This window comes from Oratosquilla oratoria, chromosome 3 (genome assembly GCF_046742065.1).
Source record: "Oratosquilla oratoria isolate Oo_2021 chromosome 3, ASM4674206v1, whole genome shotgun sequence".
NCBI lineage: Eukaryota > Metazoa > Arthropoda > Malacostraca > Stomatopoda > Squillidae > Oratosquilla > Oratosquilla oratoria.
The window spans coordinates 86,939,966-86,959,262 of record NC_134779.1 but is presented as its reverse complement, the minus strand read 5'-3'; the positions used below and the strand labels follow the sequence as shown (position 1 = coordinate 86,959,262).

Sequence of the window (19,297 nt, the reverse complement as noted above, 5' to 3'; positions counted from 1 at the left end):
CCTCGTTTAAAAGTTCCATGGGAGATTGTATTACATAATTAAAAGTTTATTTTGCTTCTCCTGAAAAGTAGCATTTTTTGAGTTATGTCAGTGTTGAAATGAGTGAGCGATATGTGAATGATATTTTGATGCAGCCTGCATGAGGGAACAGAGAGGGGGGTCACCAGTTAAATGAAGCGGCCTTGCTGTGGATGTGCTGTCTTGCTACGCTGTGTCTGACCCAGGGCACTGGGCAAGATGCAGGGATGACCTGTCATCCAGGAGGAGCCAAGATAAGAGGGAGGGAGGGTGGGTGAATGGGAGTGAAGAATGGGGGATGGAATGGGTGGGAGTGGATTTTGGGCCTTTGTTTTTTGGCTACCTCCCTTGTGAGGGGAAAATGGCTATTGGTATATGTATCTACAGGGTGTTTGGGTTAAATTTGACACTTTTTTAGAAAGGAAAGAAAAACGTCATATCTTGGCCAAAAATTGACATATTCTCAAATTTCGAAGTGCATCTCTTTTTTGCCAAATACAGCTCTCTCAAAGAAGCCACCCTGAGCCTCCAGGTGGGACCTGAACCTGCAGCACACAGCCTTCATGGTGTCCTTTGAGAGATGCCTGAACACCAGTTTGTTTCTGGCAATCAGCTCGTCTTTGGTGTTGCAGACAGTACAATTGGTATATTTTTCAACTGTGCCCCACATATATTAGTCCATGGCATTGCAATCAGGTGAGTTGGGGGCCAGATGTTGGGACTGGTGAAGTCGTAGAAGTTCTCAGACCACTTCTGGGTTTTTGCGGAGGTGTGACATGGAGCTGAGTCCTGCTGCCACACGTATGGTCTTCCTGTAGCCACCCTCTCCACCCAGCACTTGACAACAGTGGACAGTAACTCAGTATAGCCAACTGAAGTGAGTCTGAGTCCCTCTTCAAAGATGTGGGGTGGCATGACGTGGCCTTCACTGGAAACACACCCAGAGACCATGACAATTTGAGGGAACTTGGTCTTCATGAAGCGCAGGACTTCATGCAGACTGTAGGCTAGCCACCTGTTGTTCTGTGCATTGTGCAACTGGTCCTGCCAGAAGTTCTTGTCTGAGAAGAACCAGAGCATCCCCATCTCGACAGGGTGTTTGACCTTGTGGAGTTTCTTGGCTTTTTTAAGGCAGTTCTCTTGGACCTTGGTGGTGAGTAGTTGGTCCTTGTGCCTTTTGTATGAGGAGTAGGAAAGATCCTCATTCAGCACTTTCTTCATAGTCGCCACTCCAACACCCATCTCTCGCCAAGGTCTGCATTGCCTTGCCTGGATCTTGCCACATCTATTTTTGCAGCTTCTCGACAAATTTTGTTGTGCAGATGGAGTCAGAATGCCTGCTATGATCCTTCTTGCTAGCCATTGCTTCCACATCTGTTGCAATTCTCCAGCTCACATCTCACAGCCTTCACAGTATTCAAGGAGCATCGAGCTGCAGCTAAGATTTCCGAATTTTTTAATCCAGCATGAATCTTCATGATGCTTTCCTGTCGTCCATGCTCTCTAGCTCTCACACCCACCAATAGTACACAGAATCAGCTCTCAGTTGCACTTTACCACTATTAAATCCTTCAAATGGTCCTGAAATGACAAGATAAAAAAATTTATCAAATTTATCCTGAACACCCTGTTTGTAAAAATGTGCTGTCAGAGCCACAGTACAAAAAATAAGTTCAGATTAAGAAAGACATTTCTGCAAATCATGGTAATTGATGGCTACAGATCTTTTCAAAGTTGAATAAATATACATCTATATATATATATATATATATATATATATATATATATATATAAATGTACATAATTTTACGTGGAATGTTTTACAAATGTATAGTACATGATGTCTTTATTTTGATGAAATAAGAAGCTTCTGGAGCCACACAAGTTGCCTGAAAGAACCGCAGGTTGCTGATCACTGGCTTAGGACATGGTCAGTGTTCCGTACTGATTCTCTGCACTCACAGGATGGGTTGGTCTTGAGGCCCCATTTAACTAGTGTCACCAGTTCTGGCAATTCTGGATCTTGCTCTATTAAGTGTGTACTAATTGCATCCTCCTTGGGTTCTTGCACTGCATCGTTTTAGGAGGAATTGTGCTTTCAGACTTCTTCCACTTTTGTATTCTAAAATTATTTAGGGATGTAGGGATTAGGAGAGGAACAGACGGAGTAATTGGAACAGTGTGGATTTAGGACAGGTAGAGGTTGCGTAGATCAGATTTTTGTGGTAAGACAGATATGTGAGAAAGCTATAGGTAAAGGTAAGGATGTTTTTTGGCTTTTATGGATCTGGAAAAGGCTTATGACAGGGTAGACAGGAAGGCACTGTGGGAGGTTTTGCAGATGTACGGGATAGGAGGAAAGCTCCAAGGAGCTGTCAAGAGTTTTTACGAGAGTAGTAGAGCATGTGTCAGGATTAGAAATGGAGAGAGTGAGTGGTTTGAGGTAAAGGTGGGACTTCGTCAGGAATGTGTTATGTTGCCCTGGCTGTTGAACTTATACATGGATGGTGTAGTGTGAGAGGTAAATGCAAGTGTGATGGGTCAGGGATTGGAGATGTTTAAAGAAAATGGAGAAAATTGGGAGGTAAGCCAGCTGTTGTTTGCTGACAACACTGTGTTTGTAGCAGGATCAGAGGAGGGATTGAGGAAGTTGATGAAAGAGTTTGGGAGAGTGTGTGAAAGAAGAAAGTTGAAGATAAATGTGGGTAAAAGTAAGGTGATGAGATGTACAAGGGGTGAAAGTGGCAGCAGACTGGAAGTGAGCATTAAGGGAGAGCGACTGGAGGAAGTGGATAGTTTTAGATACTTGGGTGCAAATGTGGCAGGAAAGGGTGGAGTGGAGGTAGAATGTAGATTGAGAGAAGTGAGTAAATGCCTTGGTGGATTAAAAAGTGTCATGAGGAATACTCGTAGACCTTTGGGAAGGGATGGTAAGAGGAGACTGTATGAAGGAGTGATTGTGCCAACAGCACTGTATGGGGCAGAAACATGGAACATAAGAGAGGAAGAGAAAAGGAATTTAAATGTGTTTGAGATGAGGTGTCTGAGAAAGATGATGGGGGTTGCTAGGCTGGATAGAGTGAGAAATGAGGAGGTGAGGAGAAGAACAGGGGTGGTAGGGGAGTTGGGAGATAGGGTGGATGAAAGAGTATTGGAATGGTTTGGATGCATGGAAAGAATGAGTGATGAAAGACTAGTAAAAGAGGTATGGAAGGCAGATGTAAAGAGAGTGAACACGAGGGGGCAACCTAGGATGAGATGGATGGATGGGGTGAAAGGGGCTTTGGGGAAGAGGGGAATGTCTGTTGAGGAAGGACGGGAGAGGACAGAAGACAGGGGGGAATGGAGAATGGTTGTATATGGATGGTGTTGTGATGCATGAGGTGGAATGGGTGGGGGGATGGGGGGTGAGGTATGTGTGAGAAAAATTTGACACAGCCCAAAGGGATATCTCCCCGTCTTCTCCTTTTCTGCATGAGGGGATGGAGAGGTGGGGTCGCCAATTTAATGAAGCGGTCTTGCTGTGGATATGCTGTGACTTGCGACACTGCCTCTGACCTTGGGCAGTGGACAAGATGCAGGGATGACCCGTCATCCAGGAGGTGCCTAGATAAGAGGGAGGGGAGTGGAGTGTATTAGGGATGGAATGGGCGGGAATGGTTTTTATGCCTTTGTTTTTTGGCTACCTCTCTTGTAAGGGGGAAAAAGCCTTTGGTATATGTATGTATGTATGTAGGGATGTGCCAGGTGGTAATTCCCTTCACAGTAGTAAAGCTCTCCTATAATTTTGTAAAGTGGCCTTGCTGTGTATGTGCTATGTTTTGCTATATTGCTTATGATCCGCACAATGTGCAGGAAACAGGGATGATTTCATCCATGAGGAACTATGAATGAATGAATATACCAAGGCTTTTTCCCCCTTCCAAGGGAGGTAGCCAAAAAGGGAAAGGCATAAAAACACTCCCACCCATTTCATCCCCAAATACACTCCACACCCCTCCCACCCTCCCTCTCATCAGAGCACCTCCTGGAGGAACTAAACTAAAATGAGAATTAAACAAAGGTGGTGGAGGAGAGTGGAATGGGTGGGAGTTGGTGCTTGCTTTTGACTTTGTTACTTTCCATATAAGGGGGAAGAGGCCTTTGATATATAGATAGGGTTTGTGAAAGGTCATCCTGGCATCTTGTCACTTTCCAGTGATGTTCTGTAGTTGTGAAGTATACATGCCACTCATAACATCTTGCACAATTCATTGCTGAACTTGTGCCAAATTGTATTAAGGTCTCCATTGCAGATTTGCTGAGTTTAGCACAAAATATGATGTTTATTTGCTTGCTGTACTTTACAGTACAAGGTAAAATTGTAAATGTGCCTGAGCATATGGTCACAAAAACTCCTGTGGTACAGCTCACAAAGTTTGCAGAACAATGGTTGGTAAACTGCTTGATAACAGTTACTGCTAAGCTCCACAGCATGTGCATCCCTGTGCTTCCATCTGTTAGTGTGCAGTAGAACTAGTCTTGGAACTTTTTTATACTACATTGTATGCATCATTCTCTTTCAGGAGGATCCTGCTTATATTGGTGCACCATCTCTGGCTCCCCGTCCAAAAGCAAATGCAGTATTTGAGGATGAGGAAAAGTCACGTCTCCTACAGCGTCTCCTACAGAGCAAGAATCCTGAGGACTTGCACAAAGCCAATGCTCTCATCAAGTCAATGGTGAAGGAGGATGAAAGAAGAATGGAAAGGACAAGTCGGAGGATTGTTGAGGTTTGTGTTTTCATCATGCAGTTTAGACTCATCAGAACTGTAAGTGATGCATAGCTGAATAAGAATGTTGAACCAGAGAAAAAAGGAAAGTGCTTATTACACACCATTTGTCTATTGCCTTTCCCAGGAAGCAAAACTTTTAAAAACTTTGTGTCAATGTAGTTTTGGCTGGCTACCGCCCTTATAAAGGGGGAAAAAGCCTTTTGGTATATAGATAGATTGTTGTGAAATATAATGGCCTCATGAGCTGGAATAGCAATACTAGTATGCATTTTGATTAGGAAAAATTATTGTTTTTCATTGTGGTGCAGGTGGAAACGGCCATGAATAATGTAAGGGTATTGGATGACATGTTGACACAACATCAGGAATCATCAGCATCATCAGCAGACCTTGATTTGATGGCTGAATTGCACACATCTTGTTGCAACCTTCGCTCCAGGATCTACCGCCTTGTGTCAGAAATGGATGATAAAGAAGATGGCATTGGTGACTATTCTTTTCTTTTTCATTTTCATGTTGACAGTATTATTCATTGTACATGGTAATTTTTTAGTTTACATTTAACAATACCCTGTCTGGGGTACTGGCTGCATATTATTGCGGTGTTTGAAGTAAGTAGCATGCAGCTGATACTTTAGGGTCTATATGGGATGCCTCTATGGACCAGAGCCATGCATCATTTTTGTCTCTGGTAGAGGAAATCTCTATTCACAGAGAAATGATCATTGTTATTCTGCAACTGTCCCACTGTTATGCAGCCCCCCCCCCCCATTCTTCTTACTGTCCTGTATCATTTCTCTGAATATTGATTTTCTCATTTTGCCTAACCCTGTGGTAGGGGATAAGAATAATGCCAACTTTGCCAACCGTGTAGTTAATGAATGGAATAAACTTCCTGCACAGGTAGTGCAATGTAGTTCAGTTCGTAGCTTTAAGAATCATTTTGATAAATACCTAAGTAAGATGCTGTAATGATTATAATTTATCTTATATTATTTGTTTTTGTTTTGTTATCATTTGTCTGTCTGATTTTCATTTATTATTAGTTATATGTCAATTTATTATTATTTACTATTTACCTGTTTGTATTATTTAACTATACCTATGCATTTATTTATGTATTTTATTTGTTATTTACATTGTTATAGTTTTTATTTTATTTATTTATTTTTTTTTTTTTTTTTTTTTTTTTTATGCATCCGACCTAGATATGGATCAAAAGGTCTCCTGTCGGCATGCTCCGCCTTTGTAAAAGTCTTTCCACTTATGTTGTATGAGGCGACAAAAACAGGATGGGGATAGGATTAGACATCCTTCTCCCTGTAGCCCCAGAAGGGACATTCCTAAAAAAAAAAGTAAAGGCATAAAGAGGGTCTAGGAGAAGTTTTCCAACCAATACCCCAAGGTTTGGGTCTTTTAACCTCTTCAGTACGGGCCAAAATCTCGCGGGCAGCATTAGCTGCCAGACGTACGATGTGTCGTAATAATACTCACATCATAAAATATAGTCACCGCTTATATCGATCGTTCTCTCTTTCACCCATGAATTTTGATAACCATAGAAAATGTGATGAAGACAGTTTAGAGTGTCATTACGCAGGGGCAACTACAATAAATATAATCAAGATGCCGATATGGCAGCCTCGCGTATCCACTTGCTCCTCATGCCGCCTACGTATGCGGCACCGTATGGAAGGGGTTAATGTGTGTGGATGTAGTACAGATGAGAGTGAAAGGGAAGAGATAGGCAGTATGTTTATGAGAAGAAAGATGGATGTGTTGGCTTTGAGTGAAACCAAGTTGAAAGGGAGGGGCAAGTGTGAGTTTGGGAATGTAGTTGGGAGGATCTCAGGAGTGCAGAGAGGACAAGGGAGAGAAGGGGTGGCTATACTAGTAAGTGAAGAGATAGGTAAGCGTGTAGTGGAGCAGAAGGAGGATTCTTCGAGGTTAATATGGATGAAGGTGAAACTGGGAAGGGAAATGTATTTTACCTAGTTGTATTCACCTAGTTGTATTTTACGGGACGGGAGCTATGCTTGTTGTGACCCGTTTTCGCATCTCTCCACATCTAGTTTATTCTTGAACTTGTGTATAGTTCTGTCATTCACTGTTTCACTGTTTAGTTTGCTCCAGACATCGATTACTCTGTGCAGGAAACTGTTCTTTTTCAGGTCTCTTCTATAACTGTCCTTCTTTAGCTTCTTATCGTGTCCTCTTGTTTCTCTCTTGTCCTATTTCAATAGGTCATCTCTATTGAGAACTTCCATCCCTTTCATAATTCTGAAGATGGTCAACAAGTTGCCTCTTTCCCTTCTCTGCTCTAATGTTAACAGCTGTAATTTCTCCAATCTTTGTTCATATGTCAAATTTGATAGTGTGGGTGCCATCTTTGTCACCGCTCTTTGGATTCTTTCTAATTTCTTTGTGTTTTTCTTTGTGCTTGGTGCCCACATTGATATAGCATACTCTAGTTTTGGTCTTATCAATGTAGTGATTATTTTCTTAACCATCTCATCATCCATGTAGTCGAAGGCCACTTTCGTTGATCTTAACCCCTTCCATACGGTGCCGCCTACGTAGGCGGCATGAGGAGCAAGTGGATACGTGAGGCTGCCATATCAGCGTCTTGATTATATTTAATGTAGTTGGCCCTGCATAATGACATACTCTCTAAACTGTCTTCATCACATTTTCTATGGTTATCAAAATTCACGGGTGAAAGAGAGAACGATCGATATAAGCGGTGACTATTTTTCATGATGCGAGTATTAAAACGAAACATCGTACGTCTGGCAGCTAATGCTGCCCACGAGATTTTGGCCCGTAGTGAAGTGGTTAATAAGTTGTAAGTCTCTGAATAATTTATTTACATGTTTGTCAGGTGTTAACTGTCAAGTCACTTGAGATGATTACTCCTAGGTCCCTCTATGAGTTTACTTTCTTTACTACTTTGTTTCCAATCTTATATTTTCCCGAAAACTCTATTTTTGCCTCTTCCAAATTCCATTATGCTACATTTCTTGATGTTGAAGTTCATCTCATATTTCTGGCTCCATTCCCCATACTTTATCCAGGTCATCTTGTAGCGATCTGCAATCTTTTTCTGTTTTCATTCTCTTGAGTAATTTGACATCTTTGGCAAAAAATGTATGTAACAATTTACTCCTTTATCCATATCATTTATATATATGGCAAACATTAAAGGAGCCAAAACAGAGCCTTGTGAGACACAACTTTTTACATCTTCCCATTTTGAACTTTTATCTCTTAAGTACCACTCTCATTTTTCTCCCAGTTAAGAAGTCCTTCACCCATTCAAATAGTTTACATTGAATTCCTCCTATTTTTTCAATTTTACTTATTAATTTCTTGTGTGGTACCTTGTCAAAAGCTTTCTGTAAATCCAGGAAGGCGCAATCTACCCATCCATCTCTTTCTTGTATCATTTCAATTAGTCTCGAGTAAATGCAGATTAGATTTGTGATGCACAATCTTCCATTTCTAAAACCAAATTGTTTGGGGTTTACTATTTAATTTCTTCCAAGTGTTTGGTCCATCTGTTCCTGATTATCTTTTTGCATATTTTTGCTACTGTGCTTGTGAGGGACACTGGTCTAAAGTTTGTATAATCTTCCCTGTTTCCTCCTTTGTGTATTGGTACTATGCATCTTTCCAATCTTGAGGTACCTTTACCTCTTATAATGAGAAGTCTATTATCTTGTGTAGTTTATCTGTCAGTTCGTCTATACGCTCAATATTCAATTTGCAATTTCATCTGGTCCATGTAACTTTCTGACATCTAGGCTTTTTATGTGGTCTCTTATTTCCCTCTGTGTTATTTTTATTTCCTTCATCATGGGTGAACTTTCTAGTTGTTCGTCCTCCCAGGATTGTGAGCTCTCATTTGTAAAAACACACCTGAAATGTCTGATCATAACTTCTGCCATCTCTGTGTCATCTATATACTCTTTATCTCCTTCACGCAATTTTACTATATCATGCTTATCCTTTAGTTTGTTGTTTATATATCTGTAAAAGAGTTTTGGTTGATCCTTACATTTGTCTATGATATCCCTTTCATATTCTCTTTTTTCTTTCCTGCATATGTTTACATATTCGTTTCTACATACACATACCAAGGCTTTTTCCCCCTTACAAGGGAGGTAGCCAAAAAGGAAAAGGCATAAAATCATTCCCACCCATTCCATCCCTGAATACACTCCACACCCCTCCACCCTCCCTCTCATCTTAGCACCTCCCAGATGACGGGTCATCCCTGCACCTTGTCCACTGCCCTGGGTCAGAGGCAATGTCGCAAGACACAGCACATCCATAGCAAGGCTGCTTCATTAAATTGGCGACCCCCCCTCTCTGTCCCCCCATGCATAAAAGGAGAAGACAGGGAGAAAATCCCTTCGGGCTGCGTCAAAATTTGCTCACACATACTACCTCACCCCCTATCCCCTCGCCCATTCCACCTCATGCATCTCAACATCATCCATATACAACCATTCTCCATTCACCCCTGTCTTCTGTCCTCTCCCATTCTTCCTCAACAGACATTCCCCTCTTCCCCAAAGCCCCCTTCACCCCATCCATCCATCTCATCCTAGGACGCCCCCTATTTACTTTTAAGATTTTTATGTTTGCCATTTAGATGTTTTCCTATCTTTTTTTTTTTTTTTTTTTTTTTTTCAAGCTTTATCTCTTTTGGCTTTAACCTCACTACATCTTTTATTGAACCAACATTTTATATAAATTTTTATTTTTTTATTTTTTGGTTCATATTTGTAACTCCCTCTTTATAATTTTCTTTTTAATATGTTCCAGTTGTCTTCCATATTTGTTTCCTCTTTAGAGAACCTGTCCCAATTTGCATTTTGGAAAAATTTCCTTAGTTTTACAAAGTTCGTTTTGTTGTACATAAATCTTCCTTCTCTATGTTTATCATTTCTATCTATGTTGTTCTGTTCTTTTAATTCAAACACTATTAGTATATGGTCACTTTTTCCAATTGGTGTTTTATACTCCATTCTGTTCACAATATCTAATTCAGAGGTTAATATTAAGTTTAGTTTTGATGATTCCTCATTGTTTCTATATCTAGTATTCTCTTTAACCCATTGTATTAGAGTGTATTCGATGGTCATATCAAGTAGCATGTTGCTCCAGAGTTCATCTCCCCCTTTTAACTGTCATTTCTTCCCAAATTATGTCTTTTGCATTAAAATCGCCTATGATCACCATGTTTCCACCCTCTTTCAGTAACTAGTTAAGTACCTTTATTGTTTTTTCCAATAAATTGGAATGTTCACTATCTGGCCACGCATGGGTTTTTGGTGGTACATACACTACTACAAATTTTCTGCTTTTCATCTTTTTGTTGAGACAAAAAAAAAAGCAGAAAATTTGTATGTACCACCAAAAACCCATGCGTGGCCGGATAGTGAACATTCCAAATTATTGGAAGAGAGTGGGAGGGAGTAAAGGATCAAGTAGAACTAGGAGTGGAGGAGGAATGGGGATGGTTCAAGGAGGGAGTCATAAGGTGTGCCAAGATGGTGTGTGGGACAAGGAGGGTGGGAGGAAATAGAAGGAAGGGTAGTGAGTGGTGGGATGTAGAAGAGAAGAAGCAGGCATTCATAGATTGGCTACAAATTAGGACGAGGAAATCGTATGAGAGGTACAAAGTAAAGAGAAGGGAAGTTAAGCATAAGATAAAGGAAGCAAAGAGGAGAGCAGATGTGAAATGGGGTAAGAGTATGACAGAAATTTTTGAAAGTAATAAAAAGATGTTTTGGAAGGAAATTAAAAGAGAAAGAGGAGGCGAATCAAGTAGAGAAGAAAAGGTAAAAGGTGCAGATGGAGAGATGATAATGGAAGAGAAGGCAGTGAGAGGAAGGTGGACAGAGTATTTTAGGGAGTTACTAAATGTGAAGGAGGATAGGGAGGGAAAGGTAGTTGCAGTGGGAAGCGCTAAGAAAATAAGAGTGATGAGTGAGGAAAATGGAGGAGAAATAGGGAAGGATGAAGTGGTGAAAGCAGCTGTTAAGATGATGAGAGCAGGTAAGGCACCTGGGTTGGATGGATGCCATGCAGAATGTCTGAAGAAAGGAGGTACAGTTATGGTGGACTGGCTGGTGAGGTTATTTAATGTTTGTTTAAGAGAGGGTAGAGTGCCAGAGGACTGGAGGAGTGCCTGTATAGTTCCACTTTACAAGGGAAAGGAGGACAAGTGTGAGTGTAGTAGTTTCAGAGGGATCAGCTTGTTGAGTGTAGTTAGGAAGGCTTATGGGAGGGTCTTGGTTGAGAGGATTAGGAGAGGAACAGAGGGAGTAATTGGTGAGGAACAGTGTGGGTTTAGGACAGATAGGGGTTGTGTATATATATTATTTTTTTTTTTTTTGTGGAAAGACAGATATGTGAGAAAGCTATAGGAGAGGGTAAGGATGTTTTTTTGGCTTTTATGGATCTGGAAAAGGCTTATGACAGGGTAGACAGGAAGGCACTGTGGGAGGTTTTGCAGATATATGGGTTAGGAGGAAAGCTGTTTAGGGAGCCCTGGGCGCAAAAACTCGAAAAATTCTGGAAAATGAATGAATTTTAGGTAAACATTTCAAAAGGTTCTCCATGATGGTGGTAACACTCAAACCAAATATTAGAGCTCAGTTCCATTTCTTTTCTTATATATAAAATAAAATAGATAAATTTTTGGCAACCTCTGGCAACCCCATAGCATAAAAAACATTTGAAATAAGTCAAAATTTCGATGGCCAGTTTTTTTTTTTTTTTTTACTGCAATTAATATCTATGGAGATATCTGGCAGCTTGATATGGAGGTATCTGGCAATTTGACTAAACCCACAGAACGATGCCTAAAAGGAGAGACTTTAGTAGCTGTGGAAGTGTAAAAGCTAATTTTCTCATGCTATTCATGCATGCGATCGTATCATTTTTTTTTATTCTTCCAACAGATAAGCATTTCAAAAGATTCTCTATAATAGTGGTACCACTTCGACCAAAAATTACATCTCAATTCCATTTCTGTTCTTATATATAAAATGAAATATATAAATTATTGGCGACATCTGGCAAGTATCTCACTCTTGCATGTCAAATATATCTTTCATTTATTCTACCAATAACCAATGTTCATTATTCTACCAACAATAACTGTGGGAGGGGTGAAGAGAAATAGTAACTTTAATTTGGTAATAAAATAAAATTAAGGGAAATATAATTTAATGTCCGTGCATCCCCTTAAATGTCCGTGCAGCATTTAAATGGGACTACTGAAAAGTTTGTTTTCTTTCAATTCATCAAATTATAACTCGCCCATTTATATACCAATTTTCACAATTTTTTTTCATTTGATAGAGAATTGTAAGACGTAAATATCTGGAAGTCAAAATAAAGCAAATTCTTTAGCAGTATTTTTCTGGCTATTATTTTTCCTCAGAAATTTAATCTTTTTTACTATATGTACAAAAAAAAAAAAAAAAAAAATCAGTGCTATTCTCATAAGAGGTAAATAAAAAAAATCGACTCCCCAAAATGTTCACGTAGGGCCACTCTTCAATTGGACCTTAAGCAAAAAATATTTGGTAAGACCTTTTCCACGATATTAGTTTTTGAAGTTACTGAACTTTTGCCCATTAACTCTTCAATAAATATGGTATTCTTAAGTGCAAGGAAGTGATACTACATGTATTAATAGGTAATCAGAAAAGGAAATGATTAATAAATTTTGTTTGTCTGAATAACTAATTCGATCGTACCGCACAAGAGTACGGGTGTCTGGGACCCCCTTAAGAGCAGTCAAAAGTTTTTACAAAAGTAATAGAGCTTGAGTTAGGGTTAGAAATGGAGAGAGTGAATGGTTTAAGATAGAGGTGGGGCTTCATCAGGGATGTGTCATGTCGCCCTGGCTGTTCAATCTTTACATGGTTGGGATGGTGCGAGAGGTGAATGCAAGGGTAGTGGGTCGGGTTGGAGATGATTAAAGAAAATGGAGAAAAGTGGGAGGTGAGCTAGTTGTTGTTTGCTGACGACACTGCGCTTGTAGCAGGATCAGAGGATGGATTGAGGAAGTTAGTGACAGAGTTTGAGAAGGTGTGTGAAAGAAGAAGCTGAAGATAAATGTGGGCAAAAGTAAGGTGATGAGATGTACAAGGGGAGAGAGTGACAGCAGGCTGGAAGTGAGCATTAAGGGTGAAAGACTGGAGGAAGTGGATAGTTTTAGATACTTGGGTACGAATGTAGCAGGAAAGGGAGGAGTGGGGGTAGAGGTAGAATGTAGATTGAGAGAAGCAAGTAAATGCCTTGTTGGAATAAAAAGTGTAATGAGAAATAGACATCTGGGAATGGATGCTAAGAGGAGGTTATATAAAGGAGTGATTGTGCCAACAGCACTGTACGGGGCAGAAACATGGAACAAAAGAGAGGAAGAGAGAAGGAGTTTGAATGCGTTTGAGATGAAATGTCTGAGAAGTATGATAGGGGTTACTAGGCTAGATAGAGTGAGAAATGAGGAGGTGAGGAGGAGAACGGGTGGAAAGGGAGCTGGGAGATAGGGTTGATGAAAGAGTATTAGGATGGTTTGGACACATGGAAAGAATGAGTGAAGAAAGATTAGTAAAAGAAGTGTGGAAGGCAGAGGTGGAAGGAGTGAATATAAAGGGGCATCTTAGGATGAGATGGATGGATGGTGTGAAAGGGGCATTACAAAAGAGAGGAATGTCCTTTGAGGAAGGATGGGAGAGGACAGAAGATAGATATGAATGGAGAGGGGTTGTGTATAGATGATGCTGTGATGCATGAGGGAGAGTGGGTGGGGGATGGGGGGTGAGGAAGTATGTATGAGAAAAAATTTGATGCAGCCCAAAGGGATTTCTCCCCGTCTACACCTTTTCTGCATGGGGGGACGGAGAGGTGGGGTCGCCAAATTTATGAAGGGGCCTTGCTGTGGATGTGCTGTGTCTTGCGACACTGCTTCTGACCCAGGGCAGTGGACAGGATGTAGGGATGACCCGTCATCCAAGAGGTGCCAAGATAAGAGGGGGGGAGGGGAGTGGAATATAGGAAATGGAATGAGTGGGAGTGATTTTTATACCTTTTTCTTTTTGGTTACCCCCCGTGTAGGGGGAAAGAGCCTTTGGTATATGTATGTAGATAGTCATTTAGTTCGTTGATTCCAGAGATCCATCGATGTTTGTGTATGCCACTTTTTTTTAGTTTTAGTTTTCATTTTTTAATATACCATTTTTTCAGTCTCAAATCCAGCACTCTCCAAAAAAAATTTTTTTTTTCCATCTCTGTTCTCTTGTTAAATTCTGAGTGCTTTGTCTTTCTCTTTTTCCTCATCATTCATTTCCTTTTTTATTCTTATATTTTTTAATTTCTCGCTATTTGCCAGTTTGACCGCTTTTGATAATACTTCCTCTGCCATCATTTGTGTTCTTAGTTTTATTTTTAGAGGTCTTTGATGTTTTTCTTTTGAGTATTTGCCTATACTGTGAATCTTGGACGATTTCTTTAATGAGATTTTGATCTTCATCCTGTATTTCTTTCAGAATTTCTTTGACCAGTTCCTTCTCCTTTTCTTTTTGGTATCAATGGACATCATGCTTTTCCTGTATACCATAGACCACAATGCACTTGGCTTTGTCAACTGTGTCTCTCACCAAATTTTCCTTCTCATTAATTACTTTCATGTATTTACCTAGTTATATTTGACAGGAAGGGGAGCTATGCTCATGGTGTCCCGCCTTTGTATCTCGCAGTGTCTAGTTTGCTTTTAAACTCATGAATGGTTTTTGAGCATACCGTATTTTCCAGCTTAAAATGTGCATCGGGTTATAATGCGCACCCATGCACTTCGTTATCTCAGTACACAGATAGCACGCACCGACGTATAACGCGCATGCCCGATCGCCATCTAGCGAGAGAATCGAGAACCAACTAAGAAAAAGTTGGAACTACATGTACCGGTATATGACTCATGTTTTGCGTTGGTCCCTTATTATTTTGTAGCTTAAATAGTTTGTAGGATATATGATCAAAAAAAGTTTATTGAAAGTAAAATATACAGAAAAATTTCGGGATTTTTACAGAAAATGTTCATTTTATATCTTGAGGAAATAATTCGTCTTTACCATTTCTTATTCAATACTGAAACAAACTACAGACTGTTTTGTTTTAGGACAGTCTCTCATCAAGGTGACGTTTAGTTAATATAACTCCCGAAAGAGGGTGTTGTAGTCAGGTGTTTGACACGAGTTTATGAATGGCCGCAACGGAATTTGTACCATACCTAAAGTGAAGCAACAAAAAACTAGGATGCTGTGAACATGGGCAAATATCATGAATATTGATCATGTTTCATGGTGTTTAGGCCTATTTAAACATGAAAAATAAGATTCGATAGATACCTACCTATACCAAATATTCATATAGCCCATGCTGGTGTATTCTTTCATGTCACCATGGCTGTTCTTCTTTTTCTCACAGAACATTATGGAGAAGTGTGCCGTCCCGACTTTGTGACGGCCAACATTATCACGTTGTTGTGAAAAAAATTACACACACAGCCGCAGAATTTTTATCATAGGCCGTAGATAATGCGCACCACCGGATAATGTGCACCCCCCATTTTTAGGTCCTTCTAACAGAAAAAAGTCGCGCACTATACGCCGGAAAATATGGTACTATTTCATTGTCCAGTTTGTTCCAAGAGTTCACTACTCTATGTGAAAAACTGTTTTCTTCAGTTCTCTTCTGTAGCTATGTTTTTTTATTTTCTTTCCATGCCCTCTTGTGCTTCTCTTGTCCCAGTTTAGTAAGTCTTCTCTATCAAGTATTTCTGTGCCTTTCATAATTCTGTAGATGGTCAATAGGTCACCTCTCTTCTTTGCTCGAGCGTTGGTAACTCCAGTTTAGCCAATCTCTCCTCATATGATAGGTTTGCAAGTGCAGGTGCCATTTTTGTTGCTGCTCTCTAGATTTTATTTTCTTTATATTCTTTTTGGTACTGGGTGACCACAATATCACCGCATACTCTAGCCTAGGCCTTATGAATGTAACCAATATTTTTTTTATCATGTCTTCGTCCAAGTATGCAAATGGCACTTTTATTGATCTTAGCAAGTGGGTCTTTGTAAGTGCATATGGGCCTGGTAGTGAGAAGAGTGTAGAGGAGAGGGAGATTTTTTAGATAGATTTGAATAAGTGCATAGAGGGTTTAAGGAGAAATGTCAATGTAGTGGTATTGGGAGACTTTAGTGCTAGGGTAGGAAATGAACCTATATATGGAGTGATTGTGAAGATTGAAATTCCAGGAAAAAATTGTAGTAGCGAGTTGATGGTGGAGATGTCTAGAGAGTTGATGATAGCAATTACAATGTTTAGGAAGAAAGTCAAGCATAAGTACACATGGGAGAGGGTGGTGGATGGAAGGGTGGTAGAGCGTTAATGGACTATATGGTGGTAACCAGGAGTATAGTAGGAAGAGTTAACCACTTCAGTACGGGACTTAAATCTCGCGGGCAGCAGCCAATGCCAGCCGTATGACGTAACGTAATAATATTCGCATCATAAAATATAGTCGCCGCTTATATCGGTCGTTCTCTCTTTCACCCGCGAATTTTGAAAACCACAGAGAATGGGATTCAGGGCACATTAGAGAGAATGTAAAAACACAGGGGAGACTACAATAAATATAATCAAGACGCCGATATGGCAGCGTCGCGAATCCACTTGCTCCTCATGACGCCTACGTCCTAATGGGAAAGAGTGGTGGAATATCAGATAAATTTTTGGTGGAAGGTAAGTTGAGAGTGGAGGGTAGATGGAGAAAGAGGAAAAGAACATAAGGTAGGGAGGTGATAAAAATAACTGCTTAAATGAGAAAAAGGAGAATACAAGAAGAAGCTAAGAGAGGAGTGGGAGGGAATCAAGGATAGATTAGAACTAGGAATAGTTCAAGGAAGGAGTGACAAAGTATGCAAAGATAGTGAGTGGAACAAGGAGGACAGGAGGAAATAGAAGGAATGTTGGTGGGATGATGAAGCAAGGAAGCTTGTAGAAAAGAAGTGAGCTTTCACTGATTGGTTTTAAAATTGGACGAGATAAACATATGAGAGGTACAAAGAATTGAGAAGAGAAGTAAAGCATAAGATAAGGAGGCAAAGAGGAGAACAGATGTGAAATCGGGTAAGTATGAAAAAAAAAAAATTGAAAGTAATAAAAAGATGTTTTGGGAAGAAATTAACCTCTTCACTCCGGGGCACATTGCACGTCTGGCAGCATTAGCTGCTCGACGTGCGATGTTGTATCATAATAATCACATTAAAAAAAATAAAGTCGGTGCTCAATCGTTCGTTCTCTTTCACCCGTGTATTTTGATAACCATAGAAAATTGATGAAGCCAGTTTAGAGAGAATGGACCACAATAAATATAATCAAGATGCCGACGTCAGCATCATTGAGTACCCACTTGCTCCTCATGCCGCCTACGTAGGCGTTACCGTATGGAAGTGAGAGGAAGAAGTGGTAAATCAAGTAGAGAAGGAAAAGTAAAAGGTGCTGATGGAGAGATGATAATGGAAGAGAAGTAAGAGGAAGATGGGCAGAGAATTTTAGGGAGTTGCTAAATGTGGAGGAGGATAGGGAGGGAAAGGTAGTTGCAGTGGGAAGCGCTAAGAAAATTACCATGATGAGTGACGAAAATGGAGTAGAAATAAGGAAAGACGATGTGAAGCCAGTTAAGATGATGATGAGCAGGGTTGGATGGATGTCATGCAGAATGTTAAAAAAAAAAAAAAAAAGAGAGATACAGTGATGGTGGTCTGGCTTGTGAGGTAATTTGATGTTTTTTTAAAAGAGGGTAGAGTGTTGAAGGACTGAAGGAGTGTCTGTATAGTTCCACTTTACAAAGGAAAAGGGAACAAGTGTGAGTGTAGTAGTTTCAGATGAATCAGAATGTTAAGTGTAGTTGGGAAGGCTTATGGGAGAGTCTTGATTGAGAGGATTAGGAGAAGAACATAAGGAGTAATTGGTGATGAACAGTGTGGGTTTAGGATAGGTAGGAGTTGCGTAGATCAGATTTTTGTGGTTAGACATTTGTGAGAAAGTTTTAGGAAAAGGTAAGGATGTATTTTGGGGTTTTATTGATCTGGAAAAGTCTTACAACAGGGTAGGCAGGAAGACCCTGTGAGGTATTGCAGAGAGAGGAAGAAGAGGTGAATCAAGTAGAGAAGAAAAGGTAAAAGGTGCAGATGGAGAGATGATAAGGGAAGAGAAGGCAGTAAGAGGAAGATAGGCAGAGTATTTTAGGGAGTTACTAAATGTGAAGGAGGATAGGGAGGGAAAGGTAGATTCAGTGGGAAGTGCTAAGAAAATTACCATGATGAGTGAGGAAAATGGAGGAGAAATAAGGAAGGATGAAGTGAAGGCAGTTGTTAAGATGAGAGCAGGTAATACACCTGGGTTGGATGGATGTCATGCAGAATGTCTGAAAAAAGGAGGTACAGTGATGGTAGACTGATTTTGAGGTTATTTAATGTTTAAGAGAGGGTAGAGTGCCAGAGGACTGGAGGAGTGCCTGTATTATTCCACTTCATAAGGGAAAGGGGACAAGTGTGAGTGTAATGGTTTCTGAGGGATCAGCTGGCTTGTCTCCCACTGTTCTCCATTTTCTTTAACCATCTCCAATCCCTGACCCACTACCCTTGCATTTACCTCTCGCACCACCCCATCCATGTATAAGTTGAACAGCCAGGGTGACATAACACATCCCTGATGAAGTCCCACCTTTACCTCAAACCACTCACTCTTTCCATTTCTAATCCTGACACACGCTCTACTACTCTCGTAAAAACTCTTGACAGCTCCTAAAAGCTTCCCTCCTATCCTGTATATCTACAATACCTCACACAGATGTGAAATGGGGTAAGAGTATGACAGAAAATTTTGAAAGTAATAAAAAGATGTTTTGGAAGGAAATTAAAAGAGAAAGAGGAGGCGAATCAAGTAGAGAAGAAAAGGTAAAAGGTGCAGATGGAGAGATGATAATGGAAGAGAAGGCAGTGAGAGGAAGGTGGACAGAGTATTTTAGGGAGTTACTAAATGTGAATGAGGATAGGGAGGGAAAGGTAGTTGCAGTGGGAAGCGCTAAGAAAATAAGAGTGATGAGTGAGGAAAATGGAGGAGAAATAGGGAAGGATGAAGTGGTGAAAGCAGCTGTTAAGATGATGAGAGCAGGTAAGGCACCTGGGTTGGATGGATGCCGTGCAGAATGTCTGAAGAAAGGAGGTACAGTTATGGTGGACTGGCTGGTGAGGTTATTTAATGTTTGTTTAAGAGAGGGTAGAGTGCCAGAGGACTGGGGGAGTGCCTGTATAGTTCCGCTTTACAAGGGAAAGGAGGACAAGTGTGAGTGTAGTAGTTTCAGAGGGATCAGCTTGTTGAGTGTAGTTAGGAAGGCTTATGGGAGGGTCTTGGTTGAG

The 19,297-nt window shown here is 40.4% G+C and overlaps 1 protein-coding gene across 13 annotated transcripts in view; it reads left to right on the top strand.

Annotated features, from left to right (window-relative positions):
- Gga (ADP-ribosylation factor-binding protein Gga) overlaps positions 1 to 19,297 on the top strand; it is a 251,519-nt gene that overhangs the window by 48,754 nt on the left and 183,468 nt on the right. For all 13 annotated transcript variants that reach the window (XR_012966271.1, XM_076182998.1, XM_076183004.1 and 10 more), the window contains exons 4-5: positions 4,584 to 4,790; positions 5,102 to 5,279. Coding sequence is in view for 12 of the 13 variants with exons in the window: in XM_076182998.1 (XP_076039113.1) it covers positions 4,584 to 4,790; positions 5,102 to 5,279 (385 nt within the window). In the remaining variant the exon portion in view is untranslated. The remainder of the gene's footprint in view (positions 1 to 4,583; positions 4,791 to 5,101; positions 5,280 to 19,297) is intronic.